The sequence below is a fragment of the Cavia porcellus genome, unplaced genomic scaffold, assembly GCF_034190915.1.
Source record: "Cavia porcellus strain 051 isolate PalLab524CR breed Dunkin Hartley unplaced genomic scaffold, mCavPor4.1 scaffold_9, whole genome shotgun sequence".
Classification (NCBI taxonomy): domain Eukaryota; kingdom Metazoa; phylum Chordata; class Mammalia; order Rodentia; family Caviidae; genus Cavia; species Cavia porcellus.
The window spans coordinates 70,750,498-70,770,971 of NW_026947492.1; the positions used below are offsets into that span (position 1 = coordinate 70,750,498).

The 20,474-nt window shown below is 37.4% G+C and overlaps 1 protein-coding gene across 1 annotated transcript in view; it reads right to left on the reverse strand.

Annotated features, from left to right (window-relative positions):
• Positions 1-9,764: 9,764 nt before the first annotated feature.
• LOC100733100 (interferon-induced very large GTPase 1-like) overlaps positions 9,765-20,474 on the reverse strand; it is a 29,601-nt gene continuing 18,891 nt past the window's right edge. The window contains exon 2 of the mRNA XM_013147631.2: positions 9,765-17,056. Within this exon, the coding sequence (XP_013003085.1) occupies positions 9,765-17,054 (7,290 nt within the window). The 5' untranslated portion in view covers positions 17,055-17,056. The remainder of the gene's footprint in view (positions 17,057-20,474) is intronic.

The following is a 20,474-nucleotide window of genomic DNA, read 5'->3' on the forward strand; positions in this document are numbered from 1 at the left end:
GCTGGCCCTTGGTGGTGTTGAAGACAGTAGGGAGGTGTGATTCTAAGAATCCAGGCAGTTGCTAGAAGGTAGAAAAGGCAAGGAAATGGATTTTCTCTTAGGGTCTCCAAAAGGAACAGAGTCCTGCCAATATATTATTTTTAGTTCCATTACACCCTATTATAACTTTCAGAACTAAAAGATAAATCTGTTGTTTTAAACCTAGTTTGTTACCACAGGAATAGAAAACTGAAACAGTGAGTTACACATAGTAGTCATTGGAATATATTGCACATAATAGGTACTCTGCAAAAAGTGTATTGAATGAATGGTTGAACTTCCAAAGTGGGCCAGATGCTTAATTCGGATGAAGGAATTTTCTAAGTGTATTTCCATTAGACTTCAAGACTAGTATCATAAGCAGTGGCCAGGTTTCTTCTAATCTCTCTCCCTCTAATCTTCAAATTTGAAATTTTTCAGGCCAAAGGCCTGGAGGTGAAGTGAACAGAGCATGTACTCTGTATTCAACAGATACAACAAACTGAGGATGAGCACATGGATGAAGACCGTATGATTAGAGCTTTTCCTTAGTCCATTGGAAGCATTCATTTTTCTAGAAGGAGATAAGAATTCTTTACAAAAGTAGAGAGAAAGACCTAGGGATATTAGTCTTTAGATACCCAAAATGGAATTTTCCATGTATCAGGTTTAGGATTCAGTCACACAGTGACAGCATATCATGGTCAAGTAGAGGTTGGTTCTGCAGTTTAACTGCAGAACGATGCTGGGTTTTTATGTGTCGTGGATGCTGAATTGAAACCCAGTGGGCTGCAACAGGCCTATCATGCCAGAGTGAGTGGACTCAGTTTGTGGGATAGAGAATATGGCAAAAAACCCATGGTTCTGGAGCCAATGGAATGCAACTATCATAATCTCAGGAGCATTGTTTCTGCCAAAGGTATATAGACCAAGTATTGATTTGTCTGTTGAGCAGGGCTCCAGAGACCAGTACACGGCACTGCTGCACCATATAAAGAAGGCTAGTGTTGCTTCTCAGCACCAGAAAATTGCACAAACCATCCTCTGCCAAGCTTTGGAGAAGCAGAAAAAGGAGAACCCTGAGAGATCAAGCATTGCTTTAGCCAATAGAGATTGAATACTTCCTGAAAGCATATTCAGAAAGTCAGACTGAGTTAAGTTTAAACTAGATTAAACCATTTTCTTTTGATCTGCTAACCAGTTCATGTGGATTTGGGAGGAATGCCAGATGATACATAAAGAGTAATGTTTCTGTAAATCGCCTGACTTGTATTGTAAACCTTGAGATTTGTCTCTAATTGTCCTTCTGCTCAGTCATTGAGATTTATCTTTGGACAGGGTTCCAGAACAGGAAAGAGAAGATTATTGAACAGTGTACTTTAAATTCATCCCTTTCTTTTCTCTCCTTCCTTTCCTATTTTTGTTTCCTTATCTGTCTTTCTGAGTTTGGGAAGCTGGAAGGTATTTGAACCTAAATCTATAGGCTTCTCCCTCCTATGTGACTCTCCTCCCTCCTTTAGAAGATGCTTTCTAGGTATTGCCTGCATTAAATGTGAAGATTACTGGAAGTTCATCATGTATGAATCCCTGTGATAAGTGCAGTGTTTATAAATAAGAAAAGTCTGTCCTTGACCTGCACACAAGGAAAAAGGAAATAGGCATGTAAATAAATGATTGTGATAAGTACTACCATTGAAGAAAAAGCTGCTGAGACTTAAATAAAATTTCTTATTTTGTTCACCACTATAGTATCTGCAAATTTTAAAAAATAATTTGTAGATACATGAAACCTTCTTAACTTGATGGACAAAAGTCAACATATACATGAATTATGGATTCTTACAGTAATTGTACAGCTACCAGAAATGGACAATATTATTATTGTAAGACTTTTATACTGCTTTTTTTCTAGGCTCCTTCTCTCATATTAATGAAGACATTTCTGATCTCCAGTTATTGCTTTATCTTTTGGCAACATGTCCATCTTGCATTTTCATGCTGCTAATCATTTTTTACTCTGTCTATTCATATTTTGTCATTTGTGTATATCTTTAAGGAGCAGGTATGTGTCTAATTTATTTGTAAAGATCTGGAAAAATTCTATGTGTATAGGACATGTTTCATATGAAATATTTATTAATCTCAAGTTATGCAAAGGTATATGTTAAAAATGTTCATTTCATTGCTATGTATAGTAGTGAAAATTTGGGAACTTCAGTTGCTTGTCAATTGGGTTCTGATTAATTGCATGCAAAAGAATAGCATATAGGCATTACATTATTATTAACCTAGATCAATATTTGTTGGTCTGGAAAGATATTTATGGAATATGTTTAATGGAGAAAGAGATTAGAGTGCTTATACTATACATTGCCATGTATAAAAATTATGTGTGTTTAACCTTGTGCCCATATTCCTGGATATTAATTGTTATTAAAATGTTTATAGAAAGTGATACTTTGTGTCCTTAATGCTTTACCAAATTTTAGATTTTCCAATGAATATTTTATTGGAAAAATAATGAGAGTTTCAAAAATTTTATTCTTCATGTCTTACTCAGAATTCTTTAGGATCTCATTGCATAGTTGTTCTTAATCAGGACAATTAAAGTGTTTCAGGAATTTTGGCAATCTCTGGAGACATTTATGTTTGTCATGACTGCTGGCAATATTACCAGGACCTAGTGGGTAAAGTTCATGGATGCTGCTGGACATCTTATAAGGCATAGGACAACAAAGATTCTTTGTTAGGACAACAAAATTCTTCACAACAAAAATTATGTGGCCTTAATGTTGGTAGTGCTGAGGTTGAGGCATCTTGAATTCTTTATCCTGATGAGGCTCATTATCACCACCTGGTGGTGGTAGAAGACCCTGCAGCTTTCGTGTAGCTTTGTGCTGAAGCCAGTTATACTGAACTAAGCCCTCAGAAATAGGATGGAAGGTCATAGAAAGGATACCTGCAGTTAGAGTAGGAGGTGGGGAACAAGCAAAGAAGTTCGCAGTTGACAGGCTCCTTGATGCTCTTACGGAGACTAGCAGTTTCTTCTGAAGCTATCGTTGTAATTTATAAACCTCACATTACAATTTCTATTTTCCATTCTTTCTAGGATTCTGCGGACTCAAATACATGTTGAGCAAGAAAGCTTTTGAGTAACCTTTAACTTGATGGATGAAGAGAATCTCTACTTGTACCCATAAATGCCTCCCCAGTACATAATATGATAAGACTTTGGTTTTGTCAGGAATATTTCCTGACTGGAATACATAGGACCAAAATAAGTTTCCTAGCTTTGGCTCCATTTAACTATGGCCTCCATCTTATCTCCAAAGGAATGCATTTGCAAAGCTGAGGCATCTTTCCTTGATTCTGCCCCTCTAACCTCCAATTTAAAGGATATATAGAGAAAAAACCTATTCTTGTTCTCCTTATCAAGGTTATTTGTGTTTTTTATCCACTGATTTTTTGTTTTCTGATGATCACTTTCTAGTCAATTGCTCACCAGCATCTATGTCTTCTCTCTGCTGCTCTCAACAGGGCCGTGGGCCATTGATTACTTTTCTATCTACTAGTTGCTGAAAGGCCTGTACTCTCTCACCCTTTGAAAGGATGTTGCTCTCTTCTGCCAGATGTTGGGAGAGAATGTTATATAGCCCCTACTTTCTTATCATACTGGTTCTTTATTATCCACAGCCCCATTGTTCAAATCCATTTGGATTTAGGAATCTTTCCCAAGGCCTTCAGGAATATTGCAGACTGGTTTCTCCAGAAGCAGATGCTGAAACTGTGCAAGTTATTAGGGGTTGATACCTATGAAGAAAGGCAGAAATAGAATCACCAGAGGAAGAAATTGGACTATGATGAAGCCCTCACAACTCCTGAGCCAGGTGGGAGTTCTGGTAGGAAGGCCATGTGAGCATCCTGTGTCAAGCCAGGATGGCAGGACTGTCTCACTCAATCACTAGATACAGGTTCCTGTACCTACCCTGTGAAGCACATGACCTCAGCTGAAAAGACTGAGCCAGATTTGAAATATTCAACAGCTGAAGAGTGAGTGCTTGCTTCTCAGCTGAGCAGCATGTTCCTTGAAGGAGGGTCTGGGTGGTACATTTCTGTTCTCCCACAGATTAGTTGATGGGGATCATGATATAAACTAACATAAACATGATTGCTTTCACAATTTCACAAGAGCAAGCACCAAAAATAGTTAAACTGTATGGAGGTTGTTTCCAGGAAGTCATGCCCTGCTTCACATATCTTCCAATGTGGAGTAAACACATATCACTTGGATTGCACTAAAAATAATGACATTGGGGGGTTATTAGGTAGCTGTTGTCAAAGGAGTGAAACAATGCTGTTTTTATGTCTTCCTTCCTCTGTTTTTGAAGTTTAAAGTTTTAATTTTATTTTATTTTGTAAAATTCTATTTAGAGAAAGCAAAATACAGATAGGGAAAATAAAGTAAATGAATTTGTAACCACTATTTGGTCAAATATGGAACTTGGGCCTACTTTTTTGTGAACTTGTAACTGAGCATGAAGTGTACATGTAACTGCATTTAAGTATAATAGCAATAGTTTTAATAACCACTATAATTATCTTCATGAACATAACTTGTTGCTCCTGTTGCTTCTGCCTACACTACTACTACTACCTAACTCAATACATTTCACATGCCACATGCACATTTAATGTGAAGTCATCCTCACACTTCTATAATATGGCAACATTTTATAGATTAAGAAAATGAATCAGAGACAGCTTAATTCACCTAAGGTCACATAGTTGACCAATGGTGAAGGTCTGAGGCACAGTTAAAGAGTTTAACTTCTGAGTTCAGGCTCTTAATTGCAACTATGAGGTAGCATTCTCTAATTCTTCACACCTGGATTAGATCTACTGATTTACTTCATCTTGAATCCCTTCCTCATTTTGCTTCCTCTCTCCTTCCTTTTTTTTTTTTTTTTTTTTTTTTTTTTTGAGACAGGGTCTCACTCTGCAGTTCAGGCTGGCCTCAAGCTTAAAATTTGTAGCCTGGGCTGGACCCAAACTTGCAGTGATCCTCCTGCCTCAGCCTCCTGAGTTCTGGGATTACAGGTATGAACTTCTATGCCTGGATCCTTCATTTATTTTGACTGGGATAATTTCTCCGATAAATCACTTGCATGGAAATGACATATGTCTTAGGCTTACTTCTAAGGAACCTAAAAATACAGTTTTCCATACCAATAAAGAATTGTGACTTTGCTAAGTCATTAATTGGTTAGGATTTGGAATAGTTGTCACTATCAAGAAAGTGCCAAAAGACTTTGATAGTCTAAAGTGCATTTTGAACTATTAAATTATAATCACATTTATTGCAAACTAATTATATTCTCAAATGTGATTTCTCAAGGATTCCATGTTGACTATTCCTGCCAGTGAAACTCGGATGAGATTGTTTCAACCTGTCAATGTATTATAGTAAAATTATTCAAAGTAAAGAAGTAAGAACCTTGTATAACACAGTAATTTAGTGCTTACTATCCCATGTATCTTATATATGGGAATTCACTTATCTCCCCCCATCCTAGCATGAAAAATCTACCATTTCATTGTTTGAGTATCTGAGCACAAAGAAGTTATATGTTCAAGTTCTCGCAGGCATTGTTCCTCCAAAAACAGCAGTGTTGGTATTTGTCCTGTGTCACTGAAAATATGGCTTCCTCCACTGCTTTTTCCACTTATGCACCATAACACTAACATAAAGCACTGATTGATTTTTCAGTCTTCACCAAAGGGTTGGATGGTGAGAAGAGGAGAAAATAAAATGATATGTTTCATATATATATTTCTCCATAGCCCAAATAAAAGGCAGTCAAAAACTTAAAGGGGTCAATATACCTCTCATTCCCTTGTCTTTCTTGTAGTCAGTTGTGTTTCTAAGAACAAAGAATTCCCTCAAAATATTTCAGTGCATTTTTGAATTTTTATTTAATTCACACCTTTATTTTTAAGGTTTTGTTTTTATTGCAGATAATTGTATATATTTATGGGATACAAACTGATTCTTTCATGTATTGTATGCATTGGGGAATGAACAGATCAGGTTAATAAATCTATCACCACATTTTTGTGGAAAGAACATTTAAAATACACATTTTTATCAGTTTTGAAATGTATGTTATTAACTATCATTAATTTGATGTGAAATAGATCACCAGAACTATATCTCTTGTCTAACTAAAACTTTATACCCTGTGACCAACATTTCCCTTTTTCACCATCCTCCCCTCAGCTTCTAATCACCATTTTATAAGTGAGTAAATCACATCTTAATCACAAGATGTGATGTCCTAGAATCCATCACCATCTTTTTTTCTTTCCCATCACTATCTTAATTCCATCCATACATAACTGTGACTCCCTTCCCACTCTACTTTGAATCTGTATCTTAACTGATGGGAACCTCCTTGAAATCTGATATGGTGATTTCCGTTACTGTTTCTGTTTCACACTTTCAATGACTCTGAGAAGTCAGGGGAATACAGTTCCACTTAACTTCATAACTCTGGTCATCTCTAATTTTGTGATCTAACCTGCATCTGGTATCTCTGTATCTTGACCTCATCCTTCCCGACTCCATCCATTTTCCCTACTTTTATTCATTCCTTCTTCAGATGCCCAAACCTCTGACACAATAATCCCTTCTAAATCTGATTCTGCCTTGATGGCAGTATTATTTTTCTAGTAGTATCACAGAATACCCTGTACTATGACAGAGATAGCTGTCTTCTCTCTATCCCAAGTTACCTCTTTTCCATTTTTTTGTGATCTCTTGAGAACAGCCTCTGCATCTCATTAAATACTCATTGCTTAAATACCTGAGAAATTTATCAAAGGTCTTTTTTATTTATATAAAATAATTCTAACTTGAAAGTCAAAAGTAAAATAAATGATACTTTTAAAAATGGATTTATGGATTCATTAAATAGTGTAAAAAAGGATTCAGCAAATATTAATTCAGCAAATCCTTTTCAGGGAGGTACTGCCTTTTTAGGCAGTAATGTGAGAGACAGGTCCTGTTCTGTATGCAGGTTCTGTTTCCATGACCATTTCAATCTTAGCAAATTCTCCAATTCTCATCAAGACTAACTTTTCAGAGAACAAAAGGAAAACCATACTGTTTAAAAACACATGTATCCTTTATACTTTTTCTGTTCAAGATTTCTGGAGGTGAGTTAGTTGAAACTGAGAATATCCCATGTATCCTCCCATCTCTGAAGATCCAAGTTGTTTTGCTGCTATTTCTTGGGTTGTCTTTTCACTCTGTGTGTGTGTGTGTGTGTATGGTGAGTGTAGAGACTGTATTTGTAAATGGAAACCAATGGATGAAGAAATTTTCTTCTTTGTGTCATGATTCTTTTAGATCATCAGCTTTGAGAACTGAGCATGACATAAAGAGGTACAGGTTTGCAGAATGATGATTTCTTTTCCCTTTCAGGTCCTTAGCCTTAATTTTTATTATGTTCATGACCTTATACCTCAAATGATTAAACAGTCACAAATGTTTCTGACTTGGAGATAAACATTTCCTCCCCACCCCCGACTTTTTTTTTTGGAGACAGGGCCTCACTATGTAGCCCAAGCTGGCCTCGAACTCACAGTGATCCTCTTGACTTCTGGGATAACAGGTGTGCACCACCATGCCCAGCATCTCACATTTTCATATGCAGATAAGAATGTTTGTTGAAACATACAATTTAAATTTGATTTTAATTTTATATACTTTCTGATACTTGTTCTTTAAGAAATAATTTTGTAATCATCAATGGCTTAATCAAATGTAATGTCTGCGTACTTGATTAAAATGGTTCGTAACACTTGGTTATCATAAATTTTGTTCTAGCAGTCAATCCTTCATAGACTTGTATACAACATCAGGTTTCTTTCTTTTTTCTTTTTGATAATTTTTATTTTAAAGAAAATAAAACCAGGCAAAATAAAAACAGAATAAAGCCAATCTAAACAAACCAGTGTTAGTGACACAAGACTTCTAGACAATAAGAAATCAACAATAGTTATTATAATGTCTCTTGTTGTCTTCCACATAGCTGCCCATAACATCACACATAGTAAAAATCAAACAAAACAGAACAGAAGAAAATTGATAAAAACAAAACAATGAACTTAATAAAGGACTTCAAAACAAGATAATAGTAAATCCAAAGTGGCTGCTATATCTTGTTATCTATGAAATAGCTGCCCATGCCATTGGATATGATAAAATCAAGACAAAACAAAATAAAACCCAAACCAACAACCCAGTGAAAATAGGAGTGATACAGGAGTTCAAAACAGATAAAAGGAAATCAACAATGGCTACCATCTTCAGAAGGAGATCCCCCATAGATGCTACATTGCATATTGTTATCCTTTGAATAGATGATCAGACTAATGGCTACAAAGTCAGTGAAACACTAAATACTATAAGCATTAAGTTGTATTTTACCTCAATAACCATCATCACAGCCTGTGTTTCTCTGGATCAGCTGGTTGCTTATGACGTGGAGGGGTGAAAAGGGGTGGCACTTGTCTCATCTTGTCTTCCAGCCAGTGTGCTAGAAGGGCCTAGCATCTGATTCTCCCCGCCCCCAGAACCCCCCTCATCAACAGTAGGTTTCAAGTGCCTGAGTTTTAAGAATCAATCTTTTTTCTTTTGTAGCTTGAGTATGGAACTACCAAGATATCAAGAAATTAAAAGTGATGTTTAAAGGAGAAAAATTTACAGTAATCAATTTCTACTTCTCATGTTTTCTGGGTAATATTTCTGAATTGATGATGGCTTATAATGATTTAGACATAAAAATGTCTAAGACACATGTATTTGGAAAGTGATTGGATCTTGGGGCTGCTATGCTCATCAGAGGAGTGCTATTAGAAGGGAGTCCTGGTTGGAGTTGTGTTATAGAGCATAATCTGGAGGGATTTATTTATGTCCCTGGCTTCTCCCTTTTCTTGCTGTTTCCTGGCTGTTACAGGGTGAGCAGCTGTTCTGTGCCAGGTTATTTCACCTGCTGTTTCTGCCTTGGCACCAACCAACCATGGGCTATAACTACCAGAAAGAACAAGCCAAATAAACCTCTCCTCCTTTAAGTTGTGGGTGTCTTGTATTCTAACCTAACAACAGAAAAGCCGACAAAGTAACTAATACATAGTATATCCTGGTCAGTTCTCTGGTTTATTATTTTCCAGAATATAGTATCCTGAAATATTGCTATGCTGAGGAGTCTGATATTTTTGTGAATGTTGTTACATTTAGGATTAATCTCTTTTTTCATATTTTCATTGGGTGAAAAGTCTACCCAAAAGTTGATTTGTAGCTTTCAGCTAAGATCTGTACATAGGTTGAAATTTCCAGAGTTATTCTATAGTGATTTGTAGCAGACTGCAATGATTTAAAACTTTCTTTGTTAAGATTACTGAGTCATATATTTTTTAAAATGCAAAGAATACCAGTATGAAGTAGATGCTACAAGTTGATTATATCATATATTCATGAATTTTAGTAGTTTATGTTTAAACCAGAATGAATTAAGGCAGAGAGAAATAAAGTCATTATATAGGAAATATTTAAATTTGTACATTTATATGTAAGAAATTGGAAATATTGAAGGTTCTCATTATAAGGAGGAAGCATTTTAAAATTATTTGGTACTGTGACCTGACCCTTTTTCTCAGATTGTGGAGCCCTTTTATCATTGAAACTACTCTTTTTTAAGGTCATTGAGCACATCCTGCTTTGTGATTTTGGCCCAGGAATCAGGGATTTTACCTGTATCTATAAATTTTTTCTGATATTTTTCTTCTAGCTTTGATCGGAAGTGTGAAACAAACCATTTCCAATATGGCTGGGTGGATGAATCTGGGGTGATGCTCCATGTGGCATAATTCCCTCCTGCCTGCCGATAGTTTTTATAGGGGATTTTCTGGTCATTTCCAAAAAGCATTAAGCGATCACTTGCTACTGAACTGGTACAGCAATCAATGACAAAGTGGTCTGTTTTATGCTTGTGCCATCCATTTACAGCCTGAGGACGGTGGAATGGAACACTGTGGTCTCCTTCATGTGTAGGAATTGTGTTGGTACAAATTGCATTACATAAGGGACATTGTTTCCAGCAGCCACAGAGATGTTCAGAGAGAATTTTCTCAATTTCAGAAACCATTTCGTCAGTAGGCATACTTGAACAATTCTGTTCAACCTTCTTTATTACAGGATCCAAAGCTGCACTCATGGCTTCTTTGAGAAACTCTGTATCTTTTATCTCCTGGTGTTCAATGCTTATCAAATCTTTTCGTGGAAAGATCAAGTTGTTCCCCAGGTGATCGCAGAAGAAATCCAACCATCCAGATGCTGTGCTGCTTTTATCTTTAGCTACTGCTGTGGATTCACGAAGAGCAGAGAGAATGGCATTCTTGATGTCATCTAAGCTTAGTTTTAAGAAAACCTTTATTTTTTCACATTTTTCTGTACAATATCTCTTAATATGGTTTTCAATGTAACTACTAAAAAAAGATTTTGTGTGATGAAGGTATTGCCAGTAATTATCAAAGTTTTCTTCTTCTGCAAGAGAGATGAGAATGTGTTTCTCCAGGTTAGCCCTATTTCCATTGAATTCCGGGCAAGTAGCTTGCATGTCCCCAGCAATTTTAATAATCATTTTTCTCCACATGGTGGCAGAGATAGCAGGGGTGAGTTTGTGCCACAAAAAGTCAACAAATGTTTTGATTGAGGTTGCTCCTTGACAGGAGATCTTAAAACTCATGAAGAAATCATCTTTTTTGCTTTCCAGATAGTTTACTGGATCATTTGCTCTCTTGAATGCCCTGTGCATTTTCTTAAAACTCTTTGATGCTCTTTGGAATAAACACAAAGATAATTCGATGCTGTATTTGCTTGTAAATGTGTATCTATCCTCAGTGGGTGCAGATTTTACTTTCTCATCTATTGTTCTTAGGATTTCATGGAAATAACTTGGATTATAATCACATTGTTGCCTACGAATGTTGTTAATAGTTTCATTAAATCTTGAAATAATGAGGTCAGTTGTCATATTAATGGATTCTTTATCATGGGCCTTTAATGTCCTTGTCATAAAGTTATACTTCTTATTCATTTTGATATGTTCTTCATAATTGATTTGAAACTTTTCTCCAGAATTTCTCTTTAGTAAGTCCACCAAGTTTATCTCTTTCTGGAAATACTCCCAAAGGATGTTTTCAGAATCCACATCAATGTCAGGCTCTGTGACTTGAGGGAGATCTGAGGACACATCATAGATCCATTTTTTCCAAAGCTGATTGAATTTCTCCTGTAACTCTTCTTCACTCAGTTCTTTACCTTTTACAGTTAAAGCCAACTTTCGGCTTCTTTCCAATAATTCACTTTCATAGCATGTCTTTTTTTTATCCAGTCTTTCTTGATTTTTTTTTAAACGGATAAACTCATTAGCTTTTTGTTTGCTATCTGCAATGAGAGCCTCTTTAAGGATTATTAACTTATTTTCAAAATTTGCTTTCCATTGAGCTAGTATTTTACTATCTGTATCATCATTAAAATACTTTTCAAGTTCACGTTTGATAGCTGTATATTTTTCTGTAATTGGAATCTCACACATGCTTGTTTTGAGTATCTGAATTTTTCCATTCTGAATCTGATTGTTCAGTTGATTCTGCAACTCCAGCACATGACTCCTTAGTTCCCAGGTCCAGTGATTGTACATGGTTTCCAGTTTGCTCATAGCCATAACCTCTCGGGTGTTTCTAAAACTAAAAATAAAATTCTCATTGACCAGCGCTCTCCACAAATCTTGAACTCGGAATTTTACATCTGATATTTTCATAATGCTTCCCCTGGATTCCTGTTTGGCAGTCGAGAGAATTCTACCTTTCAGTTCTTGCACATTGTGGCTATAGCAAGGATTAGGAGGGGCCATTGGAGGATTACCATCCCAGAGATGAGCGAAGTAGTGAACATGAGTATTGACATCAAACTTAATGACATCACTGAAATGAGTGATGTCTGAGCATTCTTCATGTTCAGCAGCTGTTACTGCCATTTCGTCTAGTCTCTGCTCTAAACACCGTCGTCCTTCCATAGTTTGATCATTAGCTGTAACTTCTCCCACATTCTGATGGACAAAGAGGCAACTTGGGAAAATTTTTACTTGTTTCATCCTCAGAAAGGCTTGGACAGTTATTTGTAAAATATCCTGCATCTCTGATGGATTCTCTCCAAAAATATTGATCAAAGTCAAGTTTCCAAGTCCAATGACAAAAGTAGCCAACTCATTGTCCCAATTCTGGGATTTGTTGTTGAGTTCTGGGGCCCGAAGTCCTTCTGTGTCTACAACCAACAGAAAATCAAATCCAAGTTCCTCTGCAAAGGTCTCTTCCACCTTCAGGAGCTGCATGTAGGCCCCTCTGGTACATCTGCCTGCACTGACACTGAACTGCAGCCCAAAAAGGGCATTCAGCAGGGTGGACTTTCCTGAACTCTGCAGGCCAAGAATAGAAAGAACAAACAGTCGTTTGTCTCCAATTTTCTTAGAGACCTCATCAAAAATAGCTGCCACCCACTTCAGAGGCACATAGGAAGCATCTCCATCCATCAGTTCAATAGGCATGCCACATATCATCAGATCTGCAGCAATCTGGGGGAGGGAGAGAAAAAGGATATCTGTTGTGGAAGAAGTTTCTTCTAGAGCTTCATAGATCTGGCCAATTTCTCTAAGAAGTTGCTCAATTCCAAAGGTGCAGTCACTAATCTCTGTGGAGATGGCTTCTATTTCATTTTGCCAAAGTTTCAAGTAGTTGCTCTTCTGTGCCTTTTGCTTTTCTGTTTGTATCTTTGACCACAGAGATCTTTGTTTCTCATGCAGTTTTTCTAAGTGTCCTGCAGTCAGGTTGTCCAAAAACATGCTCAACCACTGAAAGAAGTAGAGTTTGGTATGAGTTTCTGACTGTTCTTGGAGAATTTGAAGGACAGATTGCATTAAATCACTGAGAGGAAATGCTTTTTCTAACTGTTGACACCGAATTATTCTTTTATCTGTCTCAATCTCGCTCTTGTGTTGTTCAATGCTCCTGTTTCCTTTTTCTCTCAAATGATAGAATTCTTTGTCCTTCTTACACCAAAGATGCCATAGTTGTCCCTGAAGAGGTAGTAAATTTTCCTTCATGTGAGATAAGTTAGTTTCTCCCAGGAGGGCCATTATAATTTCTGCCTTTTCTTTGGCTTCCTTGCACTCTTTGTGGTCTTCATCAATAAGAAATCCTTGCTTGCGAGCAGTCTGAGAACAGTCTTCTAAGCTGAGAGCAGTGTCAGAGAGTTCTAGCAAACGTATGATTGTAGTAGTGAGTTCTTCTGTTAATTCTGCTTCATTTCTATTTCTAATGCCAATTCTCACTTTTCTGCCAGAATTATTGGCTATTGTTTTTTCTTTGTCATCAAGCAAGCAGATCAAAGGTCTTGATGACTGACACAACTCACGGACAATCTTCTGATTTTCTTCATTGTCATCAGAAGCTGACATCAGAACTACAATGATGGAAGAGACCTCTTGCAGAAAAGTTAGCTGCTTCATGTGTTCCTTTGCATCTCCATGAAGATTGGTGAAGGTCACACAATTGTCAAATCTGTCTTCATCTTCACCTCCAGGGCAGTACCAGCAGATTTCCACCACACCTTCCATCAAGAGATGATCTTTGCTGCTTCCCTTGCAGTGTCGGTGAAAAAACACATCATGTTTTCGTTTACTGAGAAGATAGTTCATGATCTGAGATTTGGAAGCAGAGAGGCCATTTCCAACCCTGATGAAGGACACAATGGGGGTAGAGACACGACACATCTGTTGATTTTTGTAACTGTTTTTTTTCTCTTTTGATATTTTCCTTGCTTGCTGCCAGCTTCTTCTAATTTGACTTAGAGACCAAAGAGAGAACTCAAGTTGAGAAGTGCAGGGGTTAGGAACCACAAGGGGAATGGCAAATTGACAAATGGAAAGTTTGGTCAAAATATATTGTCTGGCAAAATCATCTGCACAGTGAAAAATTGCCATTTGAATATCCATTGGGTGAATGTGGGGTCTGGGATCAGTAGCTGAAGGATTAGTGAGACCATCACTATTTTCAAAAAAATCTTCATATGGATCAAATGCCTCATTTTCCTCATTGAGATTACTTGGATAGAATTGTTTTTCTGTATTTTTATCATCTTTGAAGATCAAGTGTCTCAGTCCATAATCCAGCATCAGCAGCTTTTGTAAGAAATAGAAAGGAAGTTCCTGTTCAGAACTTGGCTGTGTGTTGTACACAGAAGTTTTGTAGATTAGATGAAAGTTATCTCTGGTCATTCTTTTTGGGTAATAATGTTCTAGGCCTAGACGCTGGAGTAAGTCTAGAAAGGCTCCATTTTCTATCACCTCCCACTTGTCATTTTCATCATCAGGTGGTTCATGGGAGTGTTTCTTCCCATTGAAAAGACTTTTCAATTGTTTTTTAACCTCATCCATTTTCAAAGAAGATATAGTAGCTTTGTAATTTCCATCAATAAGTAATCTCAAGTCTTTCTCTAGATTTTCCCAATCATGATCTGCTCCAAGTTTGGTGAGGACATTTGCAACTTCTTCAGACAATGACTGTTCCATGTGATGTCTCATTAATGCCATGCGCTGCATTTTCTCTTTTGGAGAAATAGCTGTGACTCCAACTGTGGCTGTCAGACCTGTGAGCAGAAGGAATGCCTGAGCCCTGTAGCTGCATATACTTTTGAGTTCCTGGTATTTATTGTGGGCAGTTTCCATTTCATCCAGTAGAAAATTTAACTCATCACACCCTAGGAGATACTGAAAAGTATTGTTCCCCACCTGATATCCTGCACCAGCTGCAATGGACAGTAGCAAGAGCTGTGTTTCTGATTGCTCTTCTTCTTGGAGATAATTTAAAAAGCTACTCAGAGCTATACTGACTTCATATGTGGCCTTTCTTTGTGCTTCTTCTACTATTTCTGGGGACTCAGATTTGACATTCATTTCCATAATATTTTTTTGGATTTCTTTTAAAGTTTTAATTAATTCAGAAAATTGGGAGATGTTGATTTGCTCTTGTTCTGCCTCTGACTGATAGATCCACTGCATAATGGAGTGAGCTTGGGGAAAGTTTGTCACTTGGTAGATATGAGGATCCAGAAGGCTGCACAACTGTGATTTAATAAATTTCGTTCTATAAATGGGAGAATTTTTGCAAAAGTTGACAGTGTTTACTAGAAAATTCTGCAGATCCCAATCTGTGAGGCATTTATTTATCCAAATGTCATAACCTTTTATTTGTTGACTCAACATTTGCATGAAATCTATCAGATTTTTAAGCTGCTCCTCAGGATCAGATACCTCCCAAGATTTCACATTGTCTAGGAAAGCCTTAGCTTCCTTCCTAGCACTTAGTAGTTCCTCTCCTTCCTGTATCTGAACAGTGAGACCAGTCAGAGCAATGTAGTTGTCTTTCAGGCAGTTAACCACCTTTAAAGCATCCTTAAAATCACTTCTGTGGCTTGAGAGGATGATGTCCCAAATTGGCACCAGCTGAAGGCCTCGGTCAATGACACACCAGGTTTGATTACTGGCCACCAGTCCAGCTTTCCATTGGAGAAGGCCATCTGCTTCTGGGGGCCCCCCTATCTGGGTCACAGATAGCTGGATTTTTGTTTGGAGATTTTGGGAAGTTTTGCTTTGAGAGGATACTTTTGATTGTGAGTTTGACACATTCGCACCTGTACTAATTTTCACTCCAAAGCCACTGTAGCTGCCTCTTATGTAAATATTCAGGGCCTCTTCTGCTTTCTGCTTTACATCAGCCAGTTGCTCCTGTTGGAAACCCTCTGAAATTGCCTTCCACCAGTAGATTCCTCCCAGATGCAGAGGGCCTTGGTTAGCATGAGAACCAAACCTGTGGAAGAAGTTTTCAATCCTGTGTCTTATCAAGGGGGATCTTTCTGAGCCTGCTGTATGATCCAGGAGATCTTCAATGCATTTTAATTCTTGGAGAGCAGCCTTGGAGAACTGGAGTTGATCAGTGGGAAAGTGACAGGAGGCCAGGGGGACATAGTTAAACTTGGTTGAACAGAAGTAAGAGTGTTCAGAATGTGATTTTTGAATTTCCTTGGATTCTGAATATTTGTCTTGATCTATACCAGTTTCTAGACTAACTTTCCATCCTCCACCCTTGAATGAGGCAGTCACACTGAAGCCCAGCTTCTCTATAGTCTGGGTGAACATAGATTCTTCTTGCAAAGATGTAAATTCCTTTGTTTCTATCCATGTACCCTGCTGAGGGCCAAAGAGTGAAACCTTCTCAGGAACACTGAGTAGCTCTTCTCTCTTCTCAATCAGGGTCTCTTGGTGACTGGTTTTGTAAATTCCCTGTAGGGCAAGGCCTCCAGATGCCCATCTTACCAGATCTCTATCTGAGAAGTTTTGCCTTTGAGACGATGTCTGTTCCATAAGATTGATTTGTCTCTGCAGGTTTTCTATGACTTCCTTTAGGGGTATTTCAGGAGGTGACCAGTACTCTTCAGGGATCTCCATTGCTTGCCTCAGCTCTGCTTCTTTTATCTTCACTGATTCTTCCTGTCTTTCCCTTCCTTTTGACAGCAAATCCTTCAGCTCCTGCAGTGCCTGTTCTGCTTGCTTCTGCCTTTTCTTTGTAATTTCCACTGGAGACTCCTGTAACTCTGGAAGACTATTTGAATGGGAAAAGTCAAGCAGCTTCTCCAGGGCCCTTTGTTCACCTGGATGTCGTGCATAGGATTTCAGCTTCTGGAGGTCTTTTTCATTTAAGCATTGTAGGGCCAGAATACAGGACCCACCCAGGTGTTCTTGCAGCTTAGGCAACCAGAACTCAGAATCCAGTCCCACCTTTCTCAGCATCTCTTGCAGATCATGTTTTCTTTTGTCTCTGAGCAGAGACTCATCAGCAGAATACTCTGTTGTGGCCATAGCTGTGTGAAAAGCAGATATTCAGTTAGTTTTGTTTATCTCCTGACTTTAGAAAGCATCAGCCACATTGCCAAAAGGATGAGTATACTAATGATACAAGTCTACAAGGCTTTCTTATCCTCTCCCTTAATTTTTCTGACATACACTTTTGTTAGCACCATTTTTTATGCATGTATGTGCCCAAGACAACATTATGGGTATTTTAAAGCATGGGTTGCCTTTTTAGTTGTTAGAATGAATTTCAACTTAGCTTGTTTTTTGCACGACCTCTTGCACAGAATCAGTTACACAGAGAACATTAAGCTGAGGGATGGAATCTGATAATATGCAAATCTTTAGCTTGATATTTATTTTTAAAACAAGTGATATCATTTATGATTTCTCTTTAGTGTCAGTGAAACCTGTTTACTGGTTCTATTCTTCCATCTTTGTTACTTCTTTGTAGCTCATTTCATGGTATTTGTTTGCTCTTGTGGCATTTAAAGACATAACATGATTTATGTTACTCATATCTTACTCTTTGCTTTCTCCTAGTGAATAACATCTATTACATGAAGAACTGTCCATATATTTGATGTTATTAACATTTATGTAAGTAGACCCTCATGTTTTCCTATGTACAATACTTCATCAGTGTTAGTGACTCCTCCCCATCTTCTGGACAGCAGATAAGACTTAATATGTTTCAATTTCATCTGTTATTCAAATTTCCTTTCTTCTTGTGATTAGGCAGAGTACAAAAGACCTATATTTCCTGAAGTGAAGAGTTCTTCAGACAGTTCTTTAGAGATCAGATAAAAAACATTCTTGACACCTAGTGGTGTTTCTGGTTCACAGGGTATAAATTCCAGAGTTCTCAAAATAAACAAAATATAATAATTGGCCTGCCTGTCCTTGATATGGAATCTGTACCTAAAGTACAGATTCTTCTTACAGGACAAGGTTATGTGATATTGTCATGATTTGGATGCTTTTTATATACTGTTAGTGAGAGAAATTGGGGTCAATTTATAATAAAGTACTAGCCAAATGTAGGAATACATGCCTATAATTCCAGCATTAAAGACACTAATGAGTTTGAGGTCAGCCTGGAATACATAGTGAGTTCAAGGCCAGCCTAAACTACATAGTGAGGCACTGTCTCAGAAAACCCTTCAACCAATTAACCAACCAGCAAACTTTTTTTCTTGATTCCTCTGTATATTAATGCATTTTTGAAAACAAAAACAATGACATTGGGATATATACTCTTGTAACCTGCTGTTTCATTTAAGAGCATATAGTGGACATCTTTTCGTCTCAAATTTATGTCAACATCACAATACCTTAATTATATAATTAATAGCTTTTCTCACCCAATATTGTCATCCATTACATACCCCTCTCCCATTATTCCTTCTAGGTTATTATTTTGTAGCTATCAACAAGATGATGCCAAATATTATGTGACAAAATAATGCTAAAATATCTAACACAGTGTAGAGGAATAAAATTAAAGTACTGACAATTCTAGACTTCAAGACTTACAATGATGCTACAGTAATTAAAGCAATGTGTTTTCAATGAGAGGAAAAACAAGAATTGGTAGAAGAGAATACAGCCCAGGAACAGACATAAATAAATATAGTCAATAAATATTCAGAGGACCAAAGGTAATATAATGGAGGAAAAAAGGACTTTTCAAAAAATGGTACTGGAATAACTGGAAAACAGCAACATGCAATTAAAAAATAGTGAGTCTAGACAGATATACTATTCACAAAAGTAACTCAAGCCCACCCTCAGCTGATGCCACTGACTGTGGGCCCTGAGTGCCCATATAGGAAGAACTATGTGCCTTACCTCCATCTAAAATAGCTCCCACTTCTGGGGTCTCATCAGCACAGGGCAACAGAGGAGAGAACCCATAGACCTACCTGACTGAGGAAGAGACCAACATTCAGGATGAGAATTTTATTTCAGGACTGAAATGTTATTTATCCTACCATAAAGACTAGGTGAGAGACAGTTTTGGAAGATGGGATTGGAGATGGGGAGAGCAAAGTAGGGATGTCTTGAGAGTCCCAGGAACAGACTAGAAAAACCACAGGGCCTGTATTCTGTAGTAGGAGGCCAAGTCTGGAGGGTGAAATCATAGGGGTAGGGAAAGTCCTGAAGGAAAAAGCAGTCTAGTAGTATGTTTGAACTTCTGCCTAATCTGGCAGGAATATAGGTCAATATATGGGTGGTCTAATTGTTTTCACATAGTCTTCTCTGTTTTAGTTAAGGGATGTTCATGAGTAGTTCCTAGGATTTGTCAATATCCAGATGACATTTGATGTCCCTTTTGCCACTTAATTTACTACTATAGCCTAGGTAATGTAGTAGTGGCTGACAATTGGGTTCTCTCTATGCCAATATCTGGATTTCCTGAGAGTCATAAACAATAAAAAATGGGCATACATACACACAGGAACATGAGAAAGCAAGGCAACAGAAGATCCCCAAGGTCTCCCAACTCTTCTAAGGCAGATAAAGGAGACACAAATGGAGAATAAAGCAAATACAGTGGCACCTTGATTCATGAAATTAATTTGTTCCATTATTCCTGGTTGCAAGCTGAATTGGTTGTGAAATGAATCACATTTCCCCATAAGGTTCAATGTCACCTGATAGGGAGTTTGCAAATGGAAGCAAAATTTTGTCAAATTCTTCTGTTTGTGAACTGAGGTACCACTGTAGTAGGCAGTGGAAACTCTACAAAAAGATTATAGAAGACAGAAGAAAATAGACAAGTTCAAAAAGAAAACAAGCCAAAAGTTCACAGAACCATTACTCTAACCCTCACCCTAAGCCAATCAAAATATGAATAGCATGCTTCACAGGCCTAGAGAAAATAACCCTAAAATTCACATGGAAGCAAAATAGCAAAAGCAATGTTGGGCAACAAGAACAAAGCACAAAGTGTCACATCACCAGACTTGAAGTTATACTGCAAAGCCACAGTAATAAAAACTGCATGATACTAGAACAAAAGCAGACATGTTGATCAATGGAACAGAATAGAGGTTACAGAAACATCCTCAGACACATTTAGTTATTTGATCTTTAACAAAGGAGCCAAAAGTGTACATTGGAGGAATACACAACAAATGGTACTGGAAAAACTGGATATCTGTTAGCAGAATATTGAAAATAGATCCATATCTCTCACCAGGTACTAGAATAAAATAAAAATCTAAACACTGAAAGTCTAAACTCAAAGATCTAAACATTAAAATAGAAACATTGAACATATTGGAAGATAAAATAAGTAAAATGTTTAGCTGGAAGTGGTCATGCACACCTGTCATGTCAGCACTAGGGAGGCTGAAGCAGGAAAATTGTCAAGATTTTGAGGCCAGCCTGGTCTACATAATGAGTTCAAGGCCAGTCTGAGTT